Raw genomic sequence first — 12,490 nt, forward strand, 5'->3', positions numbered from 1 at the left:
GGGGGGCCGCGTCACATTCGTTTGCTCGATTTGTACGGACGTTAAACTTTTTTTGCGCTGCACGTAGCCCACCGGGTTAATTGGACGTGCGGCGTTTCGACCATTTGCCCGCTCGCTCTCCCGGCCCCACCCTGCCCACCTGCCAAAAAAGTTATCGTTAATATATTTTGTCATAAAATTAATGAACGAAGATTACTTTTGACAAGTCCTGCAAAGAGAAGGGGGTTGAGGAGAGGAACGGATTCTGCCAACGATCGCCATCGGCGAAGGGAATTTCAGACGAGGGCGACAGGAATCGGAATAAGTCCGACGTTTTGCTCCACGCGCATTGGCACCTTCTCCAGAGCAACCCGGCAACGGTGGCGAGATGTTAACTTCCTCGCCTGGTATACAGGAAGTCGTGGTTCGATCCCAACCCTGATGCCTGCTGCATATTTGGAGTTTGCGTGTTCTCTCGCTTTCCCGTGGTCGCGTGGATTTCCCTACGGTTTTTTCCCTCCGCATTTAGAATTAACATCACACGTTTTAAGAGTATTTGTCTGCTATAAATGTACACGTGATGACAGGCAACTTCGTTGCGCTCTCATTTACGATAGCCAGGGTCGCTTTTGTAAAAGAGCCGCATAGCTCAGTGGGCCTTTATCTGGTAAAAAAAAAAATGTTTTAATAGATTCAGTTCCCCCTCCGGATATGCGAGACTGTGACGCCGAACGACAACCCGCAGCGTCGTCGTGAGCCGACCGTTACAGGTGGTCATCGAATCGCCATGACCTGTGTGACCCCCCCGGTGAAAACCGTCGATCCGTTTCATCTCTCGCCACCGATCATCGCGCCCGAGCACCCACACGCAAGTTGGGAAACTCCGTTGTATGCCGCTCCCCGCCACCACCACCACCACCTTGCGTTCACGTGGCCCTTCAGAGGGCTGCGAAAGCGCCCGCCGAGATTGAGAGATTCAAAAGAATACCGTCGATGGTAGGAGCCACAACAACGAGCCGGACACACAAGCTGGCTCTTAGCTCAGGAGCGCCTCTATGCACCGCAGTGTTTGGGTCGCAGAGGGCTTCATGCTTTGTTTTGATACACAGAGGAAAGGTTCGGCTCTGAAATTGCCTGCTCACGCTCCTCCCGGAGGAAGCGGCCCTCTGCTAGTGGGCCACCCCTTCCGGAGAGGGTGCGTGCGTCGACTCGTGTATGCTGGCAAGACGTCTTAGGAGAGACGACGGGAGTTGCCCACACTTTACCCCCCAGCGCATGCGACCTGCTGATCCGTCGACTAACTGCTAATTCGACGTGGTTACTTTATACATTTTGAGTTCCGCTGCGAGGTTTGTGCAGCCGCTGTCCGTCATGTTTAAATTTTTCGTTTTACACACGTGTGAGATTAGTTAATTCGCATAACGGCGGTCTGTTACAGGAAGCATTTTCTGGACGACGATGTCCTTCGAGGTTTACACGAGCGGGGGGCGAGTTTTATATTTTTCAAATGAGGATTTCGAAAGATTCAGTTTTAACTTTTTTTTCAAGTGACAATATGGGATCTCTGTTGAGAATACAGCGGCTCGTCTCACGCGACGTCACAATTGGGACGCGTCACGGGGCCAACAAAACGCGACGTCGCTTTTGGCAGGACGCTCACCAGAAGTGAATGTCCTGCCAATGTTGTCCATAATCAAGGGGCGTTTCATTTTGGGTTAGACGGTGTAAATATTAAAGTGTCGTTTTGTTTACATGCTTAAACCTTGCTCATTGGCTGTGTCGGGTGGTGGCGGGTTTCACGACAAAAAAACCTCCCTTTAGTATGGATTTCCTGTGATTGTCATCCTTTCGGGTAAATCGTAAAAAGTAACAACAATGAGAAAACACATCGGCCAGGCGTGTTGCGGCCCCGTAAGTCCCTCCTGGAATTACGACGATCCATTGAATTGTGATCGTCCGGAAATGTGTTTTTTTTACGTTTCAGCCAATCGCGACAACCAACGCAATGCAATGATGACAATTCACGGAGGTGACACTTCAGACGATTGTGTCAATTCAACGGAAATGCGAAAACTTAATAATTCACCAAATGTGACACATGATACGATTGCGTGAATTCACCGGCAACGTGACGATTCATCCAATCTTGACACATCACAGAACATGGCACGCTTCGTCCAATCGGTGACAATTCATCAGAAAGTTTACAGTGTATTGCTTGCGATGGTCCATCGTAACGCGACGATGCGTCCCAAATCGTGGCAATTCGCGCGCACGTGACGATCCCGTACGAATCTCGTAGGGTCGTGAAAGTTCCGTCGTGAAATCAATGCAAACGATGCGATGTGCGACGATTAAATCTTCCAGCAGGTGTTACTCCCAAGCAGCTGGATGGGGCACGGCTCGACCTTTTGGAGCACCAGGGTAAGTGATCTCTGCATGAGGCTCACCCATGATGTCCTCAATGATTATTCAACTCCGGGCCACAATAATTCTGCGTGACAACGATCCAATGTCAACGAAACTTGAGTATCGAGCAAAGCCGCCTTGCCAGTCGGGACTGGACTGTCGAGAAAGCCGGCCACATCGATGGGAAGGGTTGTGTACATTTAAAAAATAATCCCAGCGCAAAAATTCTTGTCCTCTAGTTTTTCCCGGCTAATTAAATACACGGGACGCAATAACGAACGCGTTGGGTGCGAGACCTTTGGGAAGTTGAGTCAATGTGTGCGCAATGGGGTTTTCCTTGCGTCGTGTTTCCTTCCGTTTGCATTAACATCACAAATATTGCAACGTCTATCAGTCCATTACAATTGACTGGAGAGCACCAAAACGTAGTAGTAGTAGTAAATAATAATACCATTGATAACAATAATACAAAAAAAAAGGAAAATACTGTGCAAACGCCATTCTTATGGTACATTTCACATTGGTGAATCTACAACATCCCCATCCAGCACCGGGGGCTCATTGTTGCCCTCTTAAGGAGAGCAGTTACAAGAGCTTTTAAGCGATTTATTTGTCTTATATTTGTACCGTGTCTGCATATTTATAGATATACACACACACGCGCGCGCACACGCTTATTAAACTTCGCATGCTCCGCTATGTTATCCTGATTTATTTTCTTCGTGTCTGCGTCGTTACCCCCTCATCGCCCCCCACACAGCAGCTGCGTAGGACTTTAAAGACGTCTTTAAAACTTAAGATGCGACATCCAAATCTCGCAAGCTGCTCTTGTAGCTTCAAACGACCAAGGCTGTGCGGTGTTTGTGGTGCCCCCCCGGCTTTGCCCCCAAGTAGCCCCTGAAAAGTTGCCATTGACTTTCAAGTGACACTCCAATCATGCCACTGCAGTGACTTTGCCATACCTTGTCGCTGCAGTGGGCGCTATTAACCACCTCGCCTGCTATACAGAAAATCGTGGGTTCCATCCCGACTCTGACCATGCCTGTATATTGGCAGTTTGCAAGTCGTGGGTTCGATGCCGACCCTGACGATGCCTTAATATTTGGAGTTTCCGTATCTGTCCCCGTGGTCACGTGGTTTTTTATCCGGGTTTTCCCTCCCAAATTTAGAATCAACTTCACGCGTTTCGAGTGTTTGGCTGCGATAAATCGACACGCAATAAGCCACGCACAAACTCCAAATACTATATACAGCAGGCGTCAGGGTCGGGATTGATCCCACGGCCTCCTGTATAGCAGGAGAGGTAGTTAACATCTCGCGTGGTGATTTGGGCCCCTGCCTTCATGAGAGGTCATCGAGGGCCCATTGTGAGCTGAAGGCCCAAGGCGTTGAGGGGGTTTGGGAGGCCACACGGGACCAACTGTGTCAAGGTGGTGAGGATGTGTTCCGGTGATGTGCCAAGATGATAATGTGTTGAAGCGTCCGTGCGAGTGTACGCTGCGTGTGTCGGAGTGTGTGTGGAGAGCGGCTGTGTAGTGGTCAGCACGCGATGCTGCGAACCCGGCGACCCAAGTTAGATTCCCGCTCAATGACAGTGGAGATTATTTGTATCGGGACTCGCCTAGGTCGACTTAGCCTCAAATTAGTACCTGGTTCGATGTGTAAACATCGCTACTCGGGAGACAAAGGCGGTCTGGCGTGGTGCTGGCGACCCACCCCTATAGTGTGCCGTCCCGATTTTCGAAGATGCTCGCTAACAGAACTTACCCCAAAAGTCTGTTAAGGCTATATGGGGGATCTTTGTGTACCAAGTGCATGCCAAGTTGGCACGGTGGCGAGCATCTGCCAGCCATCTCAGTCGAACCCATGGCACCTTGAGGCTCTTCCGTGACCTGCGAGCAGTGAGCCTTCGACACGTCACGCGATAAGCCTCGGGGTGCACCTAACCTGGCACAAGCGCTGCGGTGACGTTGCCGCCACTTGCGTGGCTGTTATGGTTCTACAGTGCTCGATACGTGTGCACGTGTCTGTGTGTACTGTGTGTAAAACGCTGCTTATCGGATGAGGTCGGTGCGTGCGTGTGAGACGCGGCTCATCGGACGATGAGGTTGGTGAGTGTGTACTGCGCGTGTGTGTGACGCGGCTCATCGTGTGATGAGGTTGGACGGCGTGCAGGCCTGGCAGCACTGCTTCCCGTAGAACGGGTGGCTGCACACGGCGTGGCGCGGCACGAGCGAGCACCACGTGTAGTGGTCCTGGCACACCGGCACTTCGCCTGCTCACACACAAAGACAAAAGATCAGTGTAGCCTCGACAGACTGTTGGGGGCAAGTGCTGTCAGCGAGTAGCACCCACGAAGGCCGGCGACGGCGAAACGAACAGGCGGAGTAGCCAGCACCACGCCCGGACGCCTTTGTCTCCCCGGTGCTCATGTTTTCTACACACGGCACCAGGTACTCGTTTTGAGGCTGAGGCTGGGGGTCGAGCTCGAATCCGCTGGGCTCGTAGCACAGCACGCTTCACACAATTACAAAGATCCCCCATATATCATTAAAAAACTTGGGGCAAGTGCCGATCGCGAGTAGCACCCATAGAACCTCCGATGAGCGCGGTTGGCTACGTACGGTGAGAAAGAAGTTGAACATACGTACGTGTGAAGGCCGAAACGGCGAAACGAACGGCCGAAATGGTCATCACACGCGCCCGGGACCGCCTTCGTCAGCAGCCGTGGCGCTGCGGTGCTGTGCGGTGTGGCGCTGCGGGTCAACCTGACTCACCCGCGTGTCCTGGGCAGGCCTGGCTGTTGCAGGCCCGCGTGGTGGCCGGCTTGTGGTGGGGCTGGCACCCCACGGCGGGCTTGCCCTGCGCCAGGCAGCGCACCGAGCGCGTCTGCTCGCCGCCGCCGCACGTGGCCGCGCACTGCTCCCCGTCGACGTGGCCGCAGCACAACGGGGAAGAAAAACCACGCGCACGCATGGGACACCTCCCAACACCCCACGACGCTCTGCGACGCGCTGGTGCGCAGGTGTCACAGGGAGTTTGACTGCTCGAATGAGCCACTGAGGCGTTAAATATATTCAATAGGCGACGTTTCGGGGCAATGACCCATATATTCATTATATTTATTTTAAGGCCACACAGTGTTATTGACGAATTTGAGTTGTTGAGACGCCACCACCATCATCACCTCCACCATCTCCACTTCATCCTTCATCTCCACCCCATCCACTACCTCCACCCCCTCCTCCGCCAGTGGGTGGGGTGGGGTGGCACGTGTCCCCCCATTGATCCGATCGAAATCCCTAATTTCGATCGGATCATCGGGGTTTATTAGTAATAAATCGGCATTTTGCAACTCCAACTACTGTCCCTGTGTAGCATATTATTACGTGCCAGGGACTCTATGAGATGATAGGACAATAGTCTGAGTCCATAATTGGCAATAAGTAACGGCAAAGCAGTTAAAAGTGACTCAGAATTGTGCGCAGTTGCGACACAGTACACGACTTTCCTGAAGGCATTCACCTTCAGCGAGCGCGATGCCGATCACACAACGCGGTTCGAATTCGACCCTCGATCGATGGCTGCGCCATCGCCGCACACGCGTCGAATCAAAAGCAAGGGACAAGTCCTTACTAACAACTATCGTTATTCATGGCTGGAGGGGTTGCCCCCCCCCCTACCAGAAAATCCTGGCTCCGCCTTTGCCTCCACCTCCACCCCCTCCTCCACCCCCTCCTCCACCCCCTCCACCACCACCTCCTCCACCCCCTCCTCCACCACCTCCTCCACCACCTCCTCCACCCCCTCCTCCACCACCCCCTCCACCCACTCCGAGGCTCACGGAGCGTCCCGCGGTAACCCACCTGCGTCCAGGGTGCCGCGTACCACCCCGACAGCGCGTTGCTGATGAGCGAGCGGCGGGTGGGACCTGGAGCCGCTCCGCCCCCCGGCAGCAGCGGCTGCTGCGCAGCCCCGGGGGGGCACGGCACGGCACCGCCCCCGCCCCCGCCGGGGTTGGTGGCGCACGGCCGCGTGAGCGCCACGCTCGGCTTGGCCACACGGTGGCAGCGGCGCTCGGGGAGCTCCCGGATGCGGCCGGAGGAGGAGCTCTTCCTGCCGCAGCGCAGCTCACGCGACTGCGCCGCCTCCACGCCGCACGACGCCGAGCACTGGGGGGGAGGGGGAAGGGGGAGGGGGGAGGTGGGAGGTGAGGAAGGGGGAGGTGGGGAAGGGGGAAGGGGGAGGGGGGAGGGGTGAGAGTAACAGGAATAGGTTTTACCCTTTTTGGCAATAAAACTAGTGTTAAGATAATATGGTTTTTCCCCTTTTTTTTCTGGCAACAAAACTGATTTTTTTCAAGGAATCATGTGTGCATTAACCACAATACTTGTGGTGAAAATGTAAACAATAACACACTGGTAATATATGCATTGATAATTAGTTTTTTACCCTTCTATCTGGCAACAAAATTGACACCTTTTTTTACGCGGAGTCATGTTTGCATCGACCGCAATACCTGCAGTCATAATGCAGTTTTGTTGCCAGATAAAAGGGTAAAAAAACAATTATCAGATTTTTTACTGGCAAATGAGGTACCAATGGAATATATGCATTGTCCTTGAAACTGATTGGTCCACACCAGACGGCTTTCTTTTGAGCCTCGTCTCAATTGGTGCTAGACGAGAAGACGCCAAAGGGCGTACAGCTCAAAGACAACACACTATCAAAAAAAGGGGAAAACCCCTAGTATTATATTTTGGTACTGGCAAAGGAGGTCTAATGATGGTGTTAAGATGTTCAAACACCGAACTGAAACCTTGCGCAAGGAATCATGTCCTGCATTAACCACGCACGGTACTTGTGTTGAACATGCAAACAAACACATGCTCCGGTTGTATTTGGCATTGTCTTTGAAACTGACTGCTCTGTGCGCCAGAGACAGTCTTCTTTAGGGCCTGGTCTCAACCAAAAGGCGACCAGCACAAAGAGGTCCCATGTTGAGAATAACATTGGTGGCGGTGGTCGTGGCATTGGGCCCAGCAGCGGTGTCCTGGCACTACCGTGGGGTGGCGAGATGTTAACTTCCTCGCCTGGTACGCAGGAAGTCTGGATTCGACCCCAGCCCTGACGCCTGCTGTATATTTGCAGTTTGCGTGCCTCTCACTCTGACCGTGGTCGTGGGCATTTTTCTCCGGGTCCTCCGGTTTTTCCCTCCGCATTTTAGAATCGTCGTGCGTTTAGAGAGTACTTGTCTGCTGATATAAATTCGCACGCGATGAAAAGACACTTCGTTGAGCTATAATTTGTGATAGCCAAGTCGCTGCTGAAAAAAAAGCTACATCGCTAAGTGGGCTTTACCTGGTAAAATGAAAATTTGTTCTAGTTTGGAGTGGGTGGGGCTTCCAAAGTAGTGGGCGGGACTAGGAGAGTAGTGGGCGGGGCTACCTGCGAGGTGGGTGGCTGCTATAAATGAATGTCCACACGGTGACGATTCGGCCACGAGGAGGATCGTGAAGGACACTACTGGGCAGTTAGAGGCAGTCGCCCTCCAGCAACAACGGAGGGCAGAGGAGCGACGCTTACAACAACGAGCGGAATGCCGGGCGGCTAAAATGCAGCAAGTTGGCACAGTAAGGGGCACAGCTGGTGCATCTCCCGGTTATCTCAGTCAGCCGATCTACAACACCTGCAAGATCTGTCCCGAGACCTCCTATCAGCGAGCCTTCGACACTTCACGTGGCCTCAAAGTGCACCTGGCCTGGCACAGGCGCCGTGGTGACGTCACCGTCACTTAGTGGCCGAATGGCGGGGGTATTGGTATTGGGTACGGCCACTTCGAGCTATCATCTGCGATGGCCCAGGTCGCTTCTGAAAACAAACAAAAAAAGTAGCGATCCATAGCTCAGTTGGACCTGAACTGGTGAAACTAAACACTTAGTCGCAGCTTCGAATGGTAATTACCTCGGACCACGCGGACAGCACCCACTGCAGGTGCTGGGGGCTCTTGCAGCGCTTGTGCAGGGAGCACTTCTCCTTGCGTGCGGGCCGCGCGAGGCCACGGCAGCGCGCGTTGGGCACGGAGCGCGACTCCCCGCCGGCACCCTCGGCGCGGCACCACAGCTCCCGCGTCCTCACGCCTCGCCCGCACGTCTTGGAGCACTGGGGGAGGTGGGGGAGGAGGGAGAGGAGGAGACTTTTGACTTTTAAACAACTTTTCTTGCCGCCAGCAGCAACAGCACTGGAGGCGATTTCGATTCGAAATACTACAGTTCACCAGCAAACAAATGGAAATAATCGCTACAAATCCACGCGCTGTGACGGAGGAGGGTTCGTGGGTTGAGAGGGGGTGGACGGAGGGGATGGGTGGAGGAGGTGGATGGAGGTGGGGGTAGGGAGAGGTGGAGGGGGGGGTGAGAGGTGGTGGGTGGGTGGGTGGGGGGGTGTTGGTGGCTGGTGGAGGGGTAACGGTGGTGGTGGGGGGGGGTGCCAATGTGAAACTTTGGAACCCCACCTGCGACCAGGCACCCGGGACCCAGGCTGGGGGGCAGTCGGCCGCGTTGCACGGGCGGCTCCGGGCCGGCGCGAGGGCCTCGGGGCACGCCGAGGGGGGCAGGGCGGCGAGGCGGCCCCCCGCGACCCGCTGGGTGCACGACACGGGGCGGCTCTGCTCGCCGAGCCCCCCACACGAGCGCGAGCATGGCGCCCAATCGCCCGCCTGCCAGCTGCGAGCACGCGCGCGCACAAAGACAAAGATCACCCGTGTAGCCTTCAGAGGACTGTTGGGGCAAGTGCTGCGAGCGAGTACTAAGCACCCTATGAAGGTCGTCACGGCACGCGAATGGGGGTGGGTGGTCAGTTCCACGCGCGGCCGCCTTTGTCTCCCCAGTGGCGATGTTTACACTCCGCACCAGGTACTCATTTGAGGCTGAGTCGTGGTGCCCGCAGCGCCCCAGACAACAGGGGCTGGGTTCGACTCCTGGCTCTGTGCGGTGTTTGCTCGCCGCTGTGCGTCGGCTCTGTCGCGCAGTGACACACGACACAGAGCAGAGTCCACGTGGAACACACGATGCCTCTGTGTGCTCGGTTGTGTCTTGGCATGTCTCTCTGTCTGTCTGTCTGTTTATACGTCTGTTGGTAAACCTCGCTGCCTGCCTGCCCGCCTGCCTGTTTCTGAGTCGGTCTGTCTCTCGGCCTGTCTGTATGCTGCTGAGACACTGTTTGACTCTCTCTCTCTCCGTCTGTGTGTGTTTATGTGTTCATCTCCGATTATCACGGTTGGCTACGTACGGTGCAAAAAAAGTTCAACATACATCCGTGTATGTACGTGTGTTATTCAACACATGTATCTGTGTGTTTGTGTGTTGTGTGTCTATGTCTGTATGTCCATGTGTATTGGTCTGTCCGCGTGTGTCGTTCTGTCTGTATGAGTCTGTGCGTTGGTCTGAACATCTGCCAAGTGCATTGGACTGCCCTGTATGACCGTCTGCCCATCTAAGACAATGTATAACCCTAGTGCGCTATTCCAATTCACTAGCCAATTCAACATTTCATTTTATTTTACTAGGAAAGGTCCACTGAGCTATGTAGCTCTTTTCAGAAGCGACCTTGCCACAGATGATAGCTCAACGAAGTGGCTTAGCGTGTGGCAATATATAGAAACAGCCAAACACTCAAAGTGCATGATGTCGATGCTAAATGTGGAGGGAAAACCCGGAGGATCCCGGAGAAAAATCCACGCGACCACGGGGAGAGAGAGAGACACGCAGACTCCGAATATACAGCAGGCGTCGGGCAGGGGTCGGAATCTAACCCACGATCCTCCTGCATACCAGGCGAGGTAATTAACATCGAGCACACCTTCTTGGTTTTTTCGGTAAAGTCACGTGGATGGGAAATAATAAAAATTAAACAAAAAAAACAAAAAATTCGTTATTGTTTATTATTATTATTATAATTTTTTTACTTTATTTTATTATGTTTTATTTTTATTATTTTATTATTTCCCTTCCACGTGACTTCACCGACAGAACCAAGAAGATGAATCCCTGCAGTCACGAAAGCTTTAAATCGAAACAAAAATCTCGCACACCGTGGTATCTCCATTCCGAAAGCTCCATCAGCTCCACTCGCCGCCACGTCTCAGCAGGTTGCTGTTGCTCGACAAGACGACTCCTCGGTTTGGACTCTCGCCCCCCCCCCCCCCGCGCCCCCCCCCCGCCCCCCCCCCCCCCGTGTCCTTGCACTCAAGGAAACTTTTCCCCAAATGTTCCTCTTCAAAGTCACCCGATGGGAAAATGAAATGAATAAATATATATTTATACGGTCAATATCCAAGGTCAAATAACTCGGAAGTCTCCTCCTGCGAACCAGCAGCCCTGGGAAATACGCCGCGGATTTCCCAGACGACCAGCGACTGTCGCGCCGCGGTGCTCTGTGCGGGGTTTACCCCGCCACAGAGTCTGAGCCGCATCCCGGGACGCCCGTACTGATAGATTGGCCGTGTTTATATTCTATATATATAGACAGAGCGGGGGGGGGGGGAGAGGCAGGAGGTCGTCTCATGCGGAGGAGACGATGAAGGTCTTTAGCCACCACTTTTAACAGAGTCAATGGGTCTCCGTGTGAAGCTGTGAGTCTCCGTGTGAATATGTGAGTCTGTATGTGAATCTGTGAGTCTCTATTTGAATATGTGAGTCTCTGTGAATCTCCGTGTGAATATGTGAGTCTATATGTGAATTTGTGAGTCTGTATGTAAATCTGTGAGTCTCTATTTGAATCTGTGAGTCTCTATTTGAATCTGTGAGTCTCTATTTGAATCTGTGAGTCTCTGTGAATCTGTGAGCCTCCGTGTGAATATGTGAGCCTCCGTGTGAATATGTGAGTCTGTATGTGAATTTGTGAGTCTCTATTTGAATCTGTGAGTCTCTATTTGAATCTGTGACTCTCTGTGTCTCCGAGTCTCTATATGAATCTATTGGTCGCCCCTGTGAATCCACGGGTCTCTCTATGATTATCTGCGTGTCCATGTGAGTCAACGGGTCTCTATGCGACTCTACACAATGCAATGCGGAGCTTCGAGAGCGAGCGATTGCTGAATTTGTCAATCGAGAATCTAGATGATGATTTAAAAGCGCACAGCTCCCAGTGCCTTCCTAATAATCGGAAGGAAGAGCGTTCCAGACGGCCGCAGGAGCGCATCACCCGAGCGCGCGCGTGCGATACCGGTGAACGTCTTTGGCCGATGGCCGAGCCAAAAGACTGCGACGTGAGCGTCGCTCGCTATCTCTCGCTCTCTCTCCCCCTTCCCTCTCCCTCTCTCAATCTGCGGCGTCGTCTCGGCAGATTGACGCCTCTCGGCTTTATTCTGCTGTCACCCCTAGCCAGGGGCAGAGAGAGTGAGGCCAGACATGACCCCCCCCCAACCACCCCCACGACCCCCCCCCCCATCCGTCAGTGTTGCCGAGGCGAGGCGGCTAATCCGTGCCAGCTGGACTGGCTCACCCCCCACCACACCCTACTAGACAGAGACGCTCGCCCTCTGCCGTGCCAACACCACCACCACCCACCACCCACCCCAGTCGGCCGGGCGTGGTGCTGGCCACCCACCCCCCTCCTGTGACGTTGCGGCCTTCATAGGCGCTACTCGCTAACAGCACTTGCCCCAGCAGTCTGTTAAGGCTATACGGAGGGATCATTGTCTTTGCTCATATGAATGCGTGTGTGTGTTATTTTTGTGTGTGTTATTTCGTGCGTGTGTCAAAGGCAAAGATCCCCCGTATACCCTTTACAGAGTTGGGACAAGAGATGTCTGCGAGCACCTATTAAGGTGGCCGGCATGGCACACGACGGGGTGGTTGACCAACACCGCCCTCGGCATGCCGCCTTTGCCTTCCCAGTGGTGGTGTTTACACAATGCACCAGATATTGTACTCATTTAAGGCTGAGTAGACCTAGAGGAGGCTCCTAACCGGTTCAGATATTCGCAATCTTGCAAGGAACCCGGATTTATGAGTTCGATTCCCTGCCGCGTGGCTAACGTTACTTCCTCCACTCCATAGCTCTCTCAACTCAAATCTACGGGACATCTGTGAGCTTTATT

At 53.5% G+C, this 12,490-nt stretch overlaps 1 protein-coding gene across 1 annotated transcript in view; it reads right to left on the reverse strand.

Annotated features, from left to right (window-relative positions):
* Positions 1-2,161: 2,161 nt before the first annotated feature.
* The window catches only part of LOC144936818 (A disintegrin and metalloproteinase with thrombospondin motifs 16-like), a 56,574-nt gene continuing 46,245 nt past the window's right edge, over positions 2,162-12,490 (reverse strand). Inside the window, exons 18-22 of the mRNA XM_078863983.1 lie at positions 8,903-9,113; positions 8,353-8,550; positions 6,255-6,560; positions 5,166-5,307; positions 2,162-4,663 (exon numbers count right to left, since the gene is read on the reverse strand). Of these exons, the coding sequence (XP_078720109.1) occupies positions 4,533-4,663; positions 5,166-5,307; positions 6,255-6,560; positions 8,353-8,550; positions 8,903-9,113 (988 nt within the window). The 3' untranslated portion in view covers positions 2,162-4,532. The remainder of the gene's footprint in view (positions 4,664-5,165; positions 5,308-6,254; positions 6,561-8,352; positions 8,551-8,902; positions 9,114-12,490) is intronic.

Source organism: Lampetra fluviatilis, chromosome 17 (assembly GCF_964198595.1).
Source record: "Lampetra fluviatilis chromosome 17, kcLamFluv1.1, whole genome shotgun sequence".
Lineage (NCBI taxonomy): Eukaryota > Metazoa > Chordata > Hyperoartia > Petromyzontiformes > Petromyzontidae > Lampetra > Lampetra fluviatilis.